Here is a 17,845-nt window from a genome sequence, read left to right as displayed (position 1 = left end):
TTCCTGCTGGCTCGAATGTGCTCCACACGCCAGCTAGAGACCTTGCTTTTGGTCTGAAGGGTGGACACTTTTTGCTTCAGTTCCCCAACTATCAGCCTGGGCACTGCCCTATGAGGCCTTGACAGCTGGGTGGGCCTGATATCTGGTTGAGGACAGTGGGCCTGATATCTGGTTGAGGACAGTGACTGAGACCCCGCTCAGTAGCTGGCAGCGCACAGAGAAGCCAGTCAGGCGTGGGGCTGGCCCTGGAGAGGTGCCTCATCTGCCGTGGCTGATACCATGGTTCCGGCCCCAGAACTCTGGGATTAGTCTCCCCTCACAGGATCAGAATTGCCTCCCCACAGAAAAGGGACAGGCATTGAAATCCAGGCAAACTCCCACGAATGCCCTCGGTTCTAACATCAGGAGGCAAAAATCACAGCCGGCAAGGAGCAAATACACTACTACTAGACCAGCCAGGAAGTCCTATGGGCTCCCACTTCTACAGAAAAGTTCTCCCCCAGATGATGAACTCTGTGGGGCTAATCCTCCCATTGGGGAGGTGAGGTCAGGCCTTCACTCCAGAGTCCCCACCCTCCATACCTTGAATTGGGCAATGGCCCACAGCTGTCCCCAGACTTCTGCTTTCTCTTCCTCTGCGGAAAGTCCAAAGGAGAAAAAAGGAAGTAAGAACTCATGGTCTAGAAAGCAAGAGTTTAGAGTAGGTCCTCACTTAACATCGTCGACAGGTTTTGGAACTGTGGTGAAATGATGTATAATAAAACCAATTTCACCACAGGCTAATTGATATATACAAGACTTAAATTCCTTAAGCTTATCAGTGAACAAAACATTATTCAAGGATCTGCTATTGAGATTTCCACATGCACTTGATGAACACAGATACTGACTCTGGTTTCAGGCATGGAGAATGCACAGGCCCCTGAGCAGCTCCTCTCAAATGCCTGGCAGGTGGGCACGAGGATTAGCGGACAAGCGCACAAAGTCACAGACTGTCCCTGCTTTCAGCAAATGTGCAGGAAGCATGGGTCCAGTTCTCGAGGAGTCTCACCATCCCATGGACTCATACCAAGAAGATGGTGCTGTGGCTTCCTGCAGTTGATGTCCCTCAATCTGAACCAGTTAACAAGGAGGAGGCCCCTAATTGCCGAGAACTCCCGAGGAGATAAAACACTTGATTCCTTACCTTTAATCCTAGTGGCAGACTGATAGGGTGGCAGCCTGGGCTCTAATTCTTATGAAGAGAGGTTGAGCAGATCATTTAACATTTGTAGGACTTAGTCTTATCTGGAATAAAGGAATGACAATAAGAATATAATTTACTGAAAGGCAGCTATGGGCAGACAGCACACTGAAACATTACACACATGATCCTATTTTCTCCTCTTGACAACCCTGTGAGGGGTTATCAACCCCATCTGACAGATGAGGAAAATAAGGCTCAGAAAGATTAAGTGGCTAGAATCAGAACCCAGTAAGTGGGCAGGGAGTGTTAAACCCTTATCTGTTTGGCCTCATGGCTCATGTTTTTTCCTTGACCACAGGTCATCAGAAGGTCAAGTGAGAAAATGTATGTAAGAACATTGCAGGAGTAAAGTATTACACATTTCTTAGTATTGTCACAGCATTTCATCCCAACTAACAAAAACCTGAAGAATATGGCCCCCGTGCCTCCCCAGTGGCCCTGATTCCATGCCATGCCAGCTCTCTCCACGCCAGGTGTCCACCTAACCAGAAACAGACAGAGCTCTCATGAGATGATCCAAGTTGGCAATAATCTCTGAGAAAGGAAGAGCTGAGGTCTGGGGGTAAAAACAAGCTTCCATGAGACTGGAAGGAGAAAATCATGCCACCGGCTTCCTAGAAGCTTTGTGAATCAACTATCAAGCTCAGAGATTTGCTGCCCAGCCTCAGAGCTGCCCCCTTAGTTCGTGCAGAAGCAGAGGAAGCTTCAGGTCACCAAATGTTCAGTCACCCCCGGGAAGAACTGTCAGCATGAAGGACCTCTTCCTTCCATCAAAGGAAAAAGTAAAAGTAAATATAATCCAAAAAAGACTGTATACACATCCCTGGAAGAGGTCCTGCCCTGGGACAAGCTTGGAATAGACAATGGGGACTTCCCTGTCAGAGGGCTGCAGTGCTATACTGCTCACAGTATACAGATGAGCCCTTCCTCTGCCTGAAACAGAGAACAAAAGCAGAGAAAAAAGGAAGAGTCCAGTGAAAATTGCAATGCAAATGCTAAAAATAAGCTCTCATTTACTCGAGAGCAGGTTGTGCTGATTTCAGGATGTACTCACCACAGTGTGGTCCCCTAGTCTGCCCTTGCTTTGTGGAGCCCCATTCTAAGACAACAAACTCTTCTGTGAAGGGCCAGAATGCTAAATATTTTAGGTTTTGCAGGCCAGGTGGTCTCTGTCGCAAACATGTCACCAACTCTGCTAATATAGTACAAGAGCAGTCATAGACAACACCTTCACAAATTAATATAGCTGTGTGCCAAAAAAAACTTTATTTATGGACACGGAAACTTTAGTTTCATGTCATTTCACATGTCACAAAAAGTTTCCCTTTTCATTTTTTTCAGGTGTTTAAAAATGTAAAAACCATTCAGGCGAGCCAGATTTGGTCTGTGGGTCACAGTTGGTCCACCCCCATCTAACGAGTCCACGCTCTGTAATCCCTTGGCAGAAAGGATTCTCCCAGGCAGCACAGAAACAGATCAGGCCCTGGAGAAGGAAGTGGGTACAGGCATATCTCAGAGGCATCGCGGGTCTGGTTCCAGAACACCCTAGTAAAGTGAATATTGCAATAAAGCCAGTCGTGATCTTTTTGCTGGTGGAGAGTCTTGCGTTCCTTTGTAAAATAACACAACAGCTGTGAAGCGCAATAAAGCAAGATGTAAAAACGGGAGGTATGGCTGTATTTCCCATTCGGCCCTCAGACTTAGGAAAAGGCTCTATTTCAAACTTGTACTACTTTAATATTGTAGACTACAAATAAAGGAACCGAAAGTCATTTTGTTGCTCTCCTGTCCCAGATGAATAGTTCAAGTTTTAGGAATCCTGAGACTTAGGACTCAAGTCCTACTCTTATTTTACAGATGAAAAAAACTGAGGCTCAAAGAAGGAATGTGACTTGGCCAAGGTGTGTAGCAAAGCTGGTACAGGAATCCAAGTTTACGCTCGCATAGCCCCTCAGCTCCGAGGACTCATTTCCAAGTCAGGATTTAGGAGTGAGGTCTAAAATTCCTTGGTACCGACGTGATTACGGTACCAAGGCTCCCAGCGTGATTACGGGCCCGCCCTTCGGACTATGCCCTGGCCTGCCTCAGGTATTCAGAGAACCGTTCCAGGAACGCCGGGACCGATCCCTGTCTCTGCTGAGGCCAAGGAGGTCCCGGCTAACCTTGAGTGAAAATTAAGACGAGGGGCTCCGCCTGCTGACTGCTGCTTCTGAAAAGCTTTCGTGCCTTTACAACCACCACCAGTAGAAGGAAGGGCACGGAGAACGCTGTTCACTCCCTAAAAAAGAACTGAGGCCGGGCAAAGGGTCGCGACAGTGCGAAGCGAGGTAGCAGCAAAGCCAGTACTGAACCCAGGTAACTGAACTCCCAGCCTGGGCTCATTCTCATCCCCGAACCACAGTGGGACGCAATGGGGTTTGGGGTCTCCGAGACCCGCCTCTCCCTTCCCGGCGCCCGCCGCCGCAACCGAGGCTCCTCGGGGGTGGAAACAAGGACTCTGAGGAATGCCCGAACCCACCTGACGCCGTCGCCCTAGAAAGAACTGACGGGGCCGCCTCCACCTTTTATAGGCTCGCTACACTTCCGGTCGCGCGCGCGCGGCCTCCTGGGAAATGAAGTCCGGAGCCGCTGGGGCGCCGGCTCCCAGCGCGCTAAGCAGCTGAGCCCAACTCCACTTCCTCCGCGGGCGTTTTTTCCCCAAGCCTGGGATTCCAGGGATCAGCAACGCCGTCGTGGGTCTACCTTGCCCCTCGTCCCCCATCCCGTGGAAGCGGATATGTTTGGGCCGATGAGAAGCTTTTCACCAGGGGCTGGCCTTGGTCAGCGGCTGGGAGGGCCCGGGGAGGAGCGAGCCCAGGAAAGCGAGACCCAAACGTAGCAGCTGGACTGGCCGTAGAGCCGGGAGAAAAAGCCGATGACAGGCTGGTAACGCGGCGCAGACGGAGCCCGCCTCCGTCGTCTACTTCCGGAATTTAAAACTGGTTTCCGGAAACCAGATGATGTCCCCATGACAACCGACGATGGGGCTTCGAGGTGAGAGTGCTTGATGAGGAGTAGGTAATGTGTCTAGAAGTCGGAATTTTTGTTGTTATTGTTTTGGTTTCGGTTTCCTGCCAAGGCAGCTCCATTTTAAAGTGGATTGGGAAGGGTCGAGGAAAACTGCCCTGGGGACAAAGGGAATGCGGCAGGTAGCAGTGGACAAACTGAAGACTTTCTTTGCCTTGCGAATCACTGCTGCCCTAAACTCGAGGAAGATGCTCGTTCTTCCCGTAGAAGTGGCTGTGGGCAGTTCTATATAACGGATCCTCACAACAGCCCTCTGGTGGCTGAGGTAGTGGTTAGGAGTTCGGGCTTGGATGTCACCTAGTTGTGAATCCTGGCTCTTCTCAACTGCGACCTGGAAGAATGACTTGAACTCTGACCCTGTGCCCTTCCCTGTAGAATAGGGATCATTCTTTCCCACCTTGCAGAATAGTTGGCGAGGATTAGAGGAAATTATCTAGGTTGACAAGTTTATCATGATCCTGGTACGTAGGTGCTATCAATATTGTTGAATGAGGAAAGGGCTGAGAAACCACGTTCACACATCCACCAAGGTGGGACTTCGACACCAGATGAGGTGGGCAAGGTTTATTAACCTCTCAGAGCCTCTGTGTAAAATGGGGATTATATGCATAATGACAGCTGCTAATCAAGATGGGTGTACAGATAAAAAGAAGTAGTAAATATAGAGTTTGTAAAATGTAAAACATTTTACAGATGTTAATTTAATCTCAATCTCTAATCCTTCAAAGCATTTCGAAATTCGTTTATAAATTTAATCCAGCTGGGAGGGGTCACAGGACGCCCCTAGAGTAACTTCAGAGTCTTATAATATATGAAAATTAGGGCCCAGCTTCTCTTACCTGGAGCCACTGTATTGCTACTGTAATCTTAAACATAGAGTTTTGCAAGAGAGCACAATTTCCTCTCAGCTTTCCCTGCCTGTACCACTTCCCACTTCTCCTGTGCCAACATTTTTGTGTTACATATCAGCCTGTCAGTTATGTAAGAGGCAGCTTTGCGCAGTAGTTAAGAGCACAGACTCTAGACCCAGACTGCCTGGATCTGAATCCTAGTTCTGCCACTTACTAGTGATGTGACCTTGGACAAATTATTTCACTTCTCTGGATTTCCAATTGTCCCATCTGTAAAGTGGGGAAAGTAATCGTGTATCTTCTACCTCATGGGGTTATTGTGAGATTTAAATAATGTTAGTGCTTAGAATAGTCCCTGGCTCATGGTAAGTGATCAATATAACTGCAATTAGTATTAGAATTATTATATGACCAGATGGTCATTCTTTATAGCACCCTCAGATTCCTTTAGACTCAAAAGTAGAGTTCTGTGTTTAGAAAATTTAGGTGTGGAGAAAGGTTTGAGGCTAAGTGTCCCGAGGAGTGACTAGTTGGGGTTTTTTGTTGTTTATGTCGTTCACTGATATATCCCAAGCACCTAGAACAGTGCCTGGCACATAATAGGTCCTCAGTAAATATTTATTATATTAATGAATTTCTAACCACTTTTTTTTTTTTTTTCTCCTCAACAGACCCTGGTCTTAGAGGAAGGGAAACAGCTCTGATTCTGCGAGACTAGACACTTCTCCCTCAGTGCTGGGGAGCTGTTTTCTGGGGAACTGTGGAATGTGCCCTTGGGCTCCCCAGAGAGCAGAAGGAAGATGCTTCAGACCAGTAACTATAGCCTGGTGCTCTCCCTGCAGTTCCTGCTGCTGTCCTATGACCTCTTTGTCAATTCCTTTTCGGAGCTACTCCGAATGGCTCCTGTCATTCAGCTGGTGCTCTTCATGTGAGTTTAGTGGGTGGGACTGGACAGCTAAACCAAGCAGTTCTAAGGCCCTGACAATTGTGATTTAGCATTTTAAAGTTATTAATAGAGACTTATCAGGGAGAAAAAATTTCATGTTGTCCTGGGTACTCGCTGGTACATAGTCATGACCCAGGTCCTATTTTTGCATACTTCAGACAAGAGTTTGGGATACAGGGAGCAGTTCACATAGAAGATGGAGGTCAGACTCCTGACCCAATCATTTTAGAAATATTGTCTTACATTGCCATGAAAGAGGATTACAAAGTGACAGGTTAAAAGGCTAATCACATTAATCATATATACGAATCCCATAAGATGAAAGCTGTTGGCATTTTTCCTTCATAATGATGTATGGACTTCGTGAGGCACATTCCAAACAGAAAGCCACAGCCTTAGACATGGTTTTCCTTTAACAAGTATTCATTGGCCTGCCAGACAGTTCCGGCTGCAGTGGTGAATCTGGAGAGTTCCTGTTCTCATGGGGTTTCCATCCTAGTGGAGGGATAATGAGCACATTTAAAAAAATAATAATAATAATTTCAAATAGTAAAATGTCATAAAATGGATATAAAGTAGCTGGGGTGGGGAGGGGAGAGCTACTTTAGGTAGTAGGGCTAAAGAAAAGTCTTTCTGAAAAGGAGACAGTTGAACTGAGACTTGGATGGCACTAAAGTACCAGCCATGCAAAAATCAGGGAAAGTGCATTGCTATCTTGCAAGATGAAAATGTCCGATAGGACCAGGTTATGCTGCAGACAGGGCTGGAATTTTCTGGACATAAGGAGGAAATTAGCTTCTCTTCACAAGTGTCTAGGAGGTTTGTTGAGTTGTCTGTGGACTGCAACTCAACTGATGGGGCCAGTGTATAGTTTTCACTTCATGTCATTTGGGGCCCCAAAGCCCATGCTACCTCTGTGGGGGTTTCAGAGGGCTAAATCACAGGGAAGGACAGACCTCATAGTGTCCCTTAGGACTTGAGGCCAGCTCTTGGGTTCTAACACAGGCCTCCATTTGGCTCTACTGTGTTTTCTGTGTCTACAGCATCCAGGATATTGCTGTCCTCTTCAACATCATCATCATTTTCCTCATGTTCTTCAACACCTTCGTCTTCCAGGCTGGTCTGGTCAACCTCCTATTCCACAAGTTCAAAGGGACCATCATCCTGACAGCTATGTACTTCGCCCTCAGCATCTCCCTTCATGTCTGGGTCATGGTAAGAGCGGAGCTCTGAATTTCTGAATCCTTAAAGGGTAAGGAATATCTTCTCTGGGAATCCAGCATCATTCTTTTACATTTCATGGAATCCTTGAGAAGAAAAAAAAGGTGAAATGGATGTCGTCTGCCCTGAAGCTAGGTACATGAGGGGCTCACGAGGTGCTTTGCCCAACCTTATGTGTTGAAGAACAGCCTTATCCAAGAGTGGAGGGACATTTCTGGACATTCAGTTCACCTCTGCCACAAACAGGCCTGCCAGGGCTAAAACAGGAAGTTGAATCGGTTTCATAATTAGCTGTTTGGGAAGGTGGGTGTTGATACAGGGTATTCTTAGGCATCAGTGTCCCATGGGAAATAACCAAGCACAAGTGCTGCTTGCCCTTTAGTGCTTCATGCCCTCTGCTGCGACCCATCATGTACACTCGGAGAACCAAGTTCAAGATGCCTCCGTTTGGTTCTGAGGTAAGCCTCAGAGCAGATCCAGTTTTCATGGTTTCAGATTCCTTTTGTTTCACAAATTCTTTCATCTCTGGGCATCTCGTGTGTTTCTCAAGTACTCGTTTTGATAGAACACGTTGAAACCTCGGTTCTCTAGTCATTTCTGTACTAAAGTCACCTTTTCAAACTGAACCTTCTATTGGGTTACCCTTGTGATTCCCTAGAGAGAAGCAGAGCTCCCAGGAAAGCAGCAGAGCAGTGCTGAAGTCTGTAGGTGCTTCCTAAAGAGGATTGTCTCCGCTCTGGTTCCGGGAGCCAAAATAGGTCCTGGCTTTTTACCACAGAGCTCTTAATCTGATTAAACCCTGAGCCTTTATCTGTCAGGAGCTGAGCCTGAGATTTTCAAGGCAAGACAGTGACCACACTGAATTGAGATTATGTGTATCATTTCTCCTTGGCCAAGGCTATGGAGTGAAATGGAATAAATAGCTTAGTTCAAACTTCATCCCCCAAGGTTAAAAGGATATTCCCTTTGCAGCAAAAAAGTGATCTCGAGGCACCTTTAAGAAACACAACTTGAGGCTATGGAAAGAAAGACGGTGAGATTTGCCTGATTTTGAACCAAGTGGCATCTATGCAGCTAACCAAGTTGGATATGTCGGAGCCTTATCTGGCCATTAACCTTTCCCATCTATTCATGTCTCCTTCAGAACTTACGCTGGAAAGACTCTAACCGCTTTGTTTGGACGGATGGACTTCAAACGCTATTTGTATTCCAGAGGCTAGGTAAGGACCAGACCAACATCAGGTCTCACTTTGGTCCCTCCTATGGCTCTGGCAGTGAGAGCCTTGATCCTGGCTTGCCTGCCCATCACAGCTGGCATGGGATGGGCGGAATAGCCACATCAAGAACAGGAGAGATTACTGTGTTCTGCTCTTGTCAGGAGTCACTGGGAAATCATGAGGCAGGGTCCCTCCGCCTCCTTAGGGTATGTTCTTACCTGAACTGAATACTAGGGAGCATCCCTGAGGCTTCTTTTCTGCTTGTTATCTACAGCGGCAGTGTTATACTGTTACTTCTACAAACGGACAGCTGTGAGACTGGGCGATCCTCGCTTCTACCAGGACTCTTTGTGGCTGCGCAAGGAGTTCATGCAAGTCCGAAGGTGACCACTTCTTGTCACACTGATGGATGCCTTTCCTTCCTGATAAAAGCTACATTTGCGGCTCTGCAGAGGGGGTGATGGGCCCTCTGCACAGGAAGCAACTTGACTTTCCTTGGACAGGCTCAGGCCAGTTTCATTCAGCAGTCAAAAAGGAAGATGTTCCCTCTTGCAAATTAAAGTGTTGCCCAGTACAGACTCCAGGACATAAATAATTCCTTCTTGGCCTCCTGCTTTGGTTCTATCCCCTTTCCTTTCTGTCCCATCTCCCTCACAGGAGCTCTGTGGCTTTATTCTTAGGGAGCTCACACTTAGCCTGTACAGATGTTCCCAGCACCCACTTGCTTTGCAACACATAGGTGACTGAATGATACACAGGGACATTTCTGTACTCTTGACTGATCACACCTTGGACATTTAGATTTTATACTCGAAGCACTTTTTTTCATTTTATAAGTAGGAAATAAATTGAAGTCTTTTTCCATAAATGGCGGAGTCTATCTGTCTAGCTAGCTCTCTTCATAGTTAAGAGGCATGCCATGGCCTAGCCTTAGCATCTCCTTGACATAGTAGGCAGATTGGGCCACAGAGCAAATACAGATATTTATTGGGTCCCATTATGAGTACAAGATATTTTTGCAGAAATTCAAGATGTAATCTGACGCCCCTGCCTGACCCCTGGAGTTCCAGACATCTGTGCTTTATACAGACTCCATCTCCCTGTCAGAGCCCTGAACTCCCCTGTTTTGGCAAAAGAAATAATTTAAATTCATGTGCCCATATTATCAGTTTTCTATTGCCAGAATACACTTGCCAGACTTCAGTAGCATTTAACAATAAACAGTTACGTGACCCTTAAGCCTTGGGGTTCCGGTGGTCTGGCTGGGTTCAGGTGATTTCTGCTGGGCTTGCTCATGTGTCCATAGTCAGCTGTGGGTCAGCCAGGCAGCTGTGATGATCTTGGGATCCTTGGTTCTTGCCTAACCTAGGCTGACTTCAGCTGGAATGACTAGGCAGCTCAGCTCTGGTTCACATGACCCATCCATGACTAACTAGCCTGTATCTGTTCACATGAGTGGCCAAGGAGCCGGAGAACAAGCCCCAGTGCTTCATCCCATTTCAAGCCTCTACCTGTCTCTTTGACTGCCATTGGTCGAAGCAGGTCACGTGACTGTACCCAGAGTCAGGTTAGAAAGCACTACAAAGTTGGAAAAAGGCATGGATACAGGGAAGGGCTGTTAATTGTCAGTCTACCTCACCAGAAAGTTGTTCTATGAAACTTGTTGTTCAGAGACACTTTAGCCAAACTTTTTCCCTGAAGGGCCAGATAGTAAATATTTCAGATTTTGAGGGCCATATGGCTTCTGTTGCAACTACTCAACTCAACATTATAGCGTGAAAGCTGCCATAGGTGATATGTGAACAAATGAACATGGCCGTGTTCCGATAAAACTATTTTAGGACACATTTAAATTTCATTTTTTATGTCATAAAATAATTGTCCTTTGATCTTTTTCAACAATGTAGAAATGGAAATTTATTCTTAGTAACCGATACAAAGCTAAACTAATTCCAGTTAAGGTACACAAACAGTCTAGATTTGCCCCAGGCCATGGTATGTTGACCCCCCGCCCCCACCACCACCATTTAGAAGCCTAGAATAGAGTTCCGGGGAAAGAGACTATCAGCTGTGCTGTCAGATTTTAACAGATGTTTAAAAAGAAAAGGTACAATGTTCAAATAAAATGTCGAAGGCCCCTATCACTAGAAAAGGTGATCTAAAAAGTCCTAACAAAGCCATCACCTATACCTACTATGCCTTCATCTGTAAAAAGATGGCAATGGCCCAATTTTGAATCTTTTCATAAAAGCTCTTACAGGAGTTATTATAATCCCCTTTGCTCATTACAATCGCGGAAAGATGAGCGATTTTCTGTGTACCCCAGTGAATCAGGGCTACAATGTTCTCTGCTGTATTTGCAGCTAGTGAGCACAACCAAATGCCTGTTTTTCTCACAATATTTATTGCACTTTGTAGCCCTGTGAGTTTGAGATGTGTATGTGTGTGTATATATATGTTTATTTTCCTTAATAGTTAATACATTCATGTTGTACAAAATTCAAGTTATAAAAAGTTTATGCAGTTAATCTCTCACTGCTGTATCTCAGCCAGAGTTCCTTCTCCCTCCCCTCAACAGTCTGCATTTACTTACATACTTCTTATAGGTAACAATGTAATACTTCAGAAACATTTTTACCAAAAAAATCGCTATAATCCTACCCCACTCCTTGAATAGTCAGGTAAGGTTCCATATCCACAGATGCGACCAACTGAAGATCAAAAGTACTGGGGTGGGGCGGGGAGGGGGAAATATAGGTCACATTGTTACTGACATGTACTATGTAGTTAGGCCTAAAATGGTTGTCTGTATCGAAGGTGTACAGGCTTTTGTCATTATTCCCTAAACAATACAGTATAACAACTATTTACATAACATTTACATTGTATTAGGTATTATAAATAATCTAGAGATGATTTAAAGTGTATGGGAAAACGAGCATAAATTACATGAATTATGCCATTTTACATAATCCCCAGCAGATACCTAGGGACAACTGTATGTATATATATTTTATACACAGTTGTGATTATAGGGACTATGCCATAAAATAGTTGGCTTTTTTTTTTTTCACTTAGCAGTAGGAATGTTTTTAAGATATGATATAAATTGATTCCTTGGGGACATCTGCTTCCAAAGTTCAGAGGAAGGAAATAAACACTTTAAAAGTGCTTAGAGATCTTTAGTAGGATGGAGTTGCTTCTGGCTGATCAAATGCTCCTGTCAGGAACTAGAAGAACCAGATGAAATGTTAAGTACCACCTTTTTACTTCAGTGAAGTGCTCAAGTAAAGCAGACTGGAGGGCCTAAAATTCTAAAGGGAGAATCTTAGCAAAGTGAACTGACAATTTGTAGCAGTTTTCCCCTGGAGGCATTTGCTGAATGGGCTTGAGCAAGAGGCTAAGAATCCAAGAATTGCCCAGAGAGTTGCAGGCCAGGAACAGAGAAAACAGCTGAGCTCGTGGGTGTCATTCCACTGGAGGAACAAAGTTGAGAACCAGAAGAGCCCTAAACACACTCATTTTCTCAAAGCTGTGGAAAGCAGAATGGAACTATTTGGCAGGCTTAGGGTGCTGATGATTAGAATTCAGGACCTGCCAGGTGCGGGAACCGGTGATCACAAAGGACTTCAGTTGAAAGCTCAGGAGGGCTCCTTATAAGGAACAAGATGAAACAGGTTGACTGAGGCTTATCAAAATCACAGTGCAGCCTCAAACCCTGTCAGTGATCAGTCCCCATTCTGTCTGCCTGGCAGAGGAAGGAGTGGAAGAAAAACATCTAGAAACACTATCATTTTTTATACACAATTTCTGGATCTAATAAAAATCACTAGCAAGTCAAGAGAGAAGACCATATTATTTAAAGCCAGAATAAAAGTAGAAAATAGAAACGAGTGATCAAAATATTGAAGAAAACAGACAAGTTTAAAACTATGATTGACATGCTCGAGAAATGGAGGAAAATATGCAGGAATTGGATAAAATATTTAAAATGAACGTAGGGATTTCTAATAATGGCTGAGTAAGGTCCTCCACAAATAACAACTGTAAAATCTGGACATAATACAAAAAACAGCTACTTGACGACAACTGGAGAATGAAGGGAAGCAAAATTTTGATGGGAAGTCCACACTCACAAGAGGAGAATTCTGCAGAGAAAGTTCCCTATTTTTGCAGCTTGAAACTTGGTAGCAGGCAAAATGGTATGTAGAACATGCTGGGGGAAAACCATAGTACCAGAATACTGAGCCAGGGCAACTCATGCCACTGGAGAGAAAGATGGGAATCTCAGAAGAAAAAGAGCCAGAGAGAGTGGAATCCCCAAATTCTGACTGCCTACATGTCTGCCCAAGCTCTGACTACACATGCAATTCAGACTCAAGGTAGTTGAACTAAAGACAAGATCTAAACAGACTGGAGCTGCCACCCAGTAAGTGTGGTTTGTGGTGTGTAGCCAACCAAGCTAATCGCCTGATAAAAAGAACCATCAGTCTTTGGAGACAGTAGAAACCAGAGTCTCCACAATTTAACATTGAAAACTGACACCAATACTGAGATGATCCAGATATTGGAATTAACAGGCAGGATATTAAAGCAGCAATAAAAATATGTTCTCAGTGAATAAAAAGATAGGCAACCTCAAAATAGAAACATGATTTTTGAAAAACAGAAATCTCAGAAATAAAAATTACAATATCTGAAAAATGTTAAATGGACGGATTTAACAGCAAAGGAGAACAGAATGAGTCAATGAACTAGAAGATAGACCATCAGAAATTACCTAAGCTGAAAACCAGAGGGAAAATAATATTTTTAAAAAGTCTCATGACTAGTTAAATAATATCAGCCCAACATACATGTAATTGGAGTCCTAGAAGACAAAGAGAAGGAAAAGAGCAGAAAAAAATATTTAAAGAAATAATAGCCAAAAATTTCCCAAATTTGATGAAAGATAGAAATTTACAGATTTAAGATGCTCCACAAACCCGCCTTGAAAAACAAAGAAAAGCCACACCTAAGCACATCATAGTCAAGTTACTGAAAGCTAAAGATGAAGAGCAAATCCTGAAAGCAGCAAGAGAAAAACACCACCACATACAGAGGGACAATTAACAGCTGACCTCTCACTAGAAATCAGAGGCCAGAAGAGAGTGTAACCACATTTCCAAAATGCTGAAAGAAAAAAGTCAACTCACAATTCTATATTGACCAAAAATATACTTCAAGAATAGTTGAAACAGACATTTAAAAAATAAAGAAGAGAATTCATTGCCAAGAGTCTTGCACTATAAAAGATGCTAAAGGAGTTCTCTAAAAAAAAAAAAAGAAAGAAAGAAAAAAGAAAAAAAGAAAATTCTCTGGCTTGAAGGGAGATGACAACAGATGGAAACATCCTCAGCAAGGAACGGAGCACATCAGAAATAGTATCTAGGTAAATATGCTTTTTTTTCCTATTCCTTTATAATGCATATGAATGTGGAATGCATTTTTTCAAATACACAGAATATTGACCAATATATACCATATGCTGAGTCATAAAACAATTCTCAATAAATTTAATAATAAATTTAAATCAATGTAAAAGGATAGAGTATGCTCTTTGACTATGGAATTGAGAAACAATAAGATAGCTAGATGTTTCAGTCTAGGTCTCAACCAGGAGACAGAAACCATACAGTAATTTAAACATGGCAAGCTTAATATAAAGAGTCATTAAATTATTATGTGAGAGGAAGTAAAAAATATTGAAGAGAACTCTAAAAGGGTGCTGAAGGAGAGTATCTGAGGAAGGCAAACCTGACAGGGTCCCCCAAGTTCACTGGTTTACCCAGGCCAGAGAGGTGCCAGACAAGAAACAGCCCTCCAGGATGCAAGCAAACTATGGCTGGTGGGCAGGTACACTGGGAGCGTACAGACACTACCTGCAGGCACTGGGCCCAGAGCGCACACTGTCCACATTGAGAAGATCCCAGTAAACCACCCAGCAGGGCACAGGTGAGCCAAGACTTGTTGGAGTGCTCTGCGTGCACAAAGCCTGGAATACATGATGTCCACACACGGCCTGAAGGCCACGGGAACCAAGCCTCTGGGAAGAAGAGCCAATGTTGATGAGCAGATGCATGGAGGGAGCTGGGGCACTGCTGTGGTGGGTACGTGGTGTCCATGCCTGGAGAGCTTTGGCAAATACTGTCCAGGGCATAGGTGAACAAGGCTGAGGGGGCAGGTGCACAGAGGGAGGGAGTTGTCAACGGTGCAAGGGCTGGAGTATGCAGTATCCTTGACAGGAGGGCCACAGCTAAGTGGTCACCAGGCCTGGACCAGGTCTGCGAGGTTGCTAGGGAAGTGCTGGCTCTTGGCGTGTGGCTGGAGTAGAGCACGCCTGATGTCCTCGATGTCCCCAAGCATTTGCACTGCTGAGACATCGTGGTGCAGGAACAAGGAAAAGCAAACCAGAGCTCACTGGGGCGGGGAAAATGAATCCTTTCCTTCAATGTCCCTCCAGCGCCCTCTACTGACAAAGCTTGCCATTGTGCTCACTGTAAGGTTGAAGAAATTGCAGAGTCCAGTCCATTATCGCTGAACCGGTACTGAAGGGTGAATGTGGAGCAAAGAGGCAAAAAATAGATAACAGAGTCTATCTTTTTGGCTACTCAGCTTCCATATGCACCGTTCCACACATACTTGATCTTCCCTAGTAGTTATATTCTTACTAACAAGATATATCTATCCTTCTAAAAGTGACGTTTTCGCCCTTCTCCAAAATGAGAGACACATAAATTACTCAGGGAATTGCTTCTGCTCTTTGATGCCTAGAAATACAATTACCGCCCCACCTCCAACCCAACTAGCGCTGTCCTTAAAAGTTAGTCGCTACTCAAATTACCTGGTTTGAGCGTGCCGTCTGTTCCTGTCCTACTCTAACAATGGGCTAACAGTCAAGACGGCCCGATTCCACGCAAAACCCTTTTTTCCTACTCTGCTGCAGGCAGTCACACACGTTTACTGCTCCAAATCGTATTTAGGCTTCACACACGTTTACTGCTCCAAATCGTATTTAGGCTTCAAAACCCAGTTTACAGACCATCTCTTGGGAACGTCCCTCAATTCCCGCCGGGAGTACTTTGTCCTCTCAACTCCTCCAGCATGCTGTGGGTCACACGTTGATCACGTTTCATCTTCACGTTTTCTGATTTGGGGCCTTCTAAATACCTAATAAATCGGACGCACAAAACCCCCTAACCCCTCTAAAAGGCTGCCTGGTAGACATATGACCCCTAAACCTCACCCCGCATTTGCAGAGCTCCGTCGCGCACACCGTTTCTCATTTTCAGACCGTTGTCTGAAAAGAAATCGTGGGGCTAGGGCCTATTTGCCAATCCTGTGGTCACACTGCCACGACTGGCCACTTCAGCCGACGCACTGTAACCTGGGGGCGGGGGGGGGACCACGAGAAACTCCACTGCCTCGGGGTCCCGCGGGCGACGGCTGCGTGGGCGGCGGAGCCTCAGAAAACCAAAGTCGCAGCGAAGGCCTTTTGCCGCCCGCGGCCCTCCTTGCGCACGCGTGGACCGCACCGAGGCGGCTCCGGCCCACTAACCATAGAGTGCCGCGGGCGGGCTGAGCGGCCGGAAGCCGGGGCCACTCCGTCCCCCGCTTCCGGCAGCGCCTCGCTGCTCGGGGAGCGGCTGCCGCCGCGTACGCAGTTTCCATGGGGACTGAAGATGGCGCCGCGAGGTGAGGTTCTGGAGGTGTGTGAGTCGCTGGTCTTGATCCCTTCAGTCCTCTTTCTCCCTTCTACCCGGCGGCTCAACCTAAACCCTCCATTTTCGGGTGTTAGGGACAGCGCTCCTCACTTATCCAAAGCAGGGTTTCGTAGCCCCACTCACCCCGAGTGCCTTACTGTCTCGAGGTGAGGATCTCAAATACCCCCAGATCCTTGGCTCGGTCTATTCTAGGCCGGCTCAAAGACGAATTTGCTGTGTGACCTCGAAGAAGCCAGTGCTGGTCTCTGCGCCCCAATTTTCCCTCCCATATAATTATGGGATTAGATCATAGAGGAGCCTTGACTTTCACCTCCGAAGCCAAAAGAATCGAGTTTGACAGGGATTCCAGGGGAAGAAAGGGATTGAAGGAAGCCCTCTCCACATCCTATACTCTCACACACCCCTCATTATCAGCAACCAAGTGGCCCTTGCCATTGGCTGTGACCTCTCGTTTTCTCCAAGTTAGACACAACTACTCAACAGATTGAGCTGCCCTCCGACCCATCCTTGTTCTCTGTGCTCATCTTTTCAGGTAAACGGTTGTCCTCCACCCCCCTAGAAATCCTGTTCTTTTTGAACGGGTGGTATTATGCTACCTATTTCCTGCTGGAACTCTTCATATTTCTATATAAAGGTAAGGCCTGGGCCTTGACTACCCTTGGCCCCAAATCCCTTCCCAACTTCAGCCCAGAGGCAGCTCCCACTGAAAACTTTCTTATTTTTCATTCTTTTCTGTGCCCCTCTTCACTGCAAGGTAGCTGTCTCTTCATTGGATGGCTTCTTTGAGAATGATTCAGCAAGAATTTCTTGAGTTTGGGAAATGTGGGCTTCTCTATTCTGACTCTCCCCTGTCACCTCTTTTTGTGAATTCTAAGCCCATTGGTGACCCTCAGAACTGTTCAGCAGTCTGTGTACCCACGTACATCTGATCATTTTGGAGAGTGGAATATCCAAGACCTTTGGAGTTAGTAAAACCCCATAATAATGAGCCCGCCTCTAACAGACATAGTGGCACTGTGAGTTCACATATCCTGCAGCAGGTTAACTGATCCTACTCGCATCCTACTCACCAGCTCATGGAAAGCTGATAAGACTCTTGTCCTCTTTATTCCCAAGTGTGTGGGAGTTCTTGTGGGTGCTGTTATATGTTGTTTGCAAACTCTTGCTTTTGTATCGGCAGGTCTCCTGCTACCGTATCCAACAGCTAATCTAGTACTGGATGTGGTGATGCTCCTCCTTTATCTTGGAATCGAAGTAATTCGACTCTTTTTTGGTGAGTGTTGTCCAGAAAATATTTCCATTCCTTATGAGACAAGCTGGTATTTGTAACTTGATTAACAAGAAGTACATGACCTAGGCTCACAATAAGAGATTGGATCTGGTGACATATCCCATTACTCTTTCTGAAGTTTCAAACTGCTTTATAGTTTGCATCAAAATTTACCTGTCTGTTGCTCTGAAGTGCTAATGGTTGGCAGTAGCGTGAGATATTAGATAATTCCTTCCCAGTTGCCTAACTACTACAAATGCATGGT

The 17,845-nt window shown here is 45.4% G+C and overlaps 3 protein-coding genes across 9 annotated transcripts in view; 2 read left to right on the top strand and 1 right to left on the bottom strand.

Moving 5' to 3' along the window:
• Window positions 1-4,127, bottom strand: part of LOC102897027 (cytochrome b ascorbate-dependent protein 3) — a 9,248-nt gene extending 5,121 nt beyond the window's left edge. Inside the window, exons 1-4 of one of the 4 annotated variants that reach the window (XM_025046188.1) lie at window positions 3,765-4,127; window positions 2,301-2,729; window positions 1,187-1,287; window positions 583-635 (exon numbers count right to left, since the gene is read on the bottom strand). The gene's annotated coding sequence lies outside the window, so the exon portion shown is untranslated. Of the gene's footprint in view, window positions 1-582; window positions 647-1,186; window positions 1,288-2,300; window positions 2,730-3,408; window positions 3,739-3,764 lie in introns of those variants that run through there. The other 3 variants (XM_025046190.1, XM_006911230.3, XM_025046189.1) reach the window with 3 other exon arrangements.
• Window positions 4,128-4,130: 3 nt separating this feature from the next.
• Window positions 4,131-9,786, top strand: TMEM138 (transmembrane protein 138). Of its 2 annotated transcripts, none has more exons than XM_006911229.3 (5): window positions 4,131-4,279; window positions 5,835-6,091; window positions 7,153-7,324; window positions 8,475-8,550; window positions 8,822-9,786. In XM_006911229.3, exons 2-5 carry the CDS (start codon window positions 5,964-5,966, stop codon window positions 8,932-8,934), a joined length of 489 nt encoding a protein of 162 aa, XP_006911291.1. In that variant the 5' UTR covers window positions 4,131-4,279; window positions 5,835-5,963; the 3' UTR covers window positions 8,935-9,786. The 2 variants fall into 2 exon arrangements, with proteins under 2 accessions (XP_006911291.1, XP_015444339.1); XM_015588853.2 differs by having other exon boundaries at window positions 4,183-4,303.
• A 6,415-nt stretch (window positions 9,787-16,201) lies between these two features.
• TMEM216 (transmembrane protein 216) overlaps window positions 16,202-17,845 on the top strand; it is a 4,984-nt gene continuing 3,340 nt past the window's right edge. The window contains exons 1-3 of one of the 3 annotated variants that reach the window (XM_006911228.2): window positions 16,202-16,295; window positions 16,843-16,944; window positions 17,491-17,583. In XM_006911228.2, coding sequence (XP_006911290.1) covers window positions 17,538-17,583 — 46 coding nt within the window. In that variant the 5' untranslated portion in view covers window positions 16,202-16,295; window positions 16,843-16,944; window positions 17,491-17,537. The remainder of the gene's footprint in view (window positions 16,296-16,842; window positions 16,945-17,490; window positions 17,584-17,845) is intronic. The other 2 variants (XM_015588649.2, XM_025046254.1) reach the window with 2 other exon arrangements.

The sequence above is a fragment of the Pteropus alecto genome, unplaced genomic scaffold (genome assembly GCF_000325575.1).
Source record: "Pteropus alecto unplaced genomic scaffold, ASM32557v1 scaffold43, whole genome shotgun sequence".
NCBI lineage: Eukaryota > Metazoa > Chordata > Mammalia > Chiroptera > Pteropodidae > Pteropus > Pteropus alecto.
The sequence above is the reverse complement of the archived record's forward strand: the minus strand, read 5'-3'. Positions and strand labels throughout refer to the sequence as shown.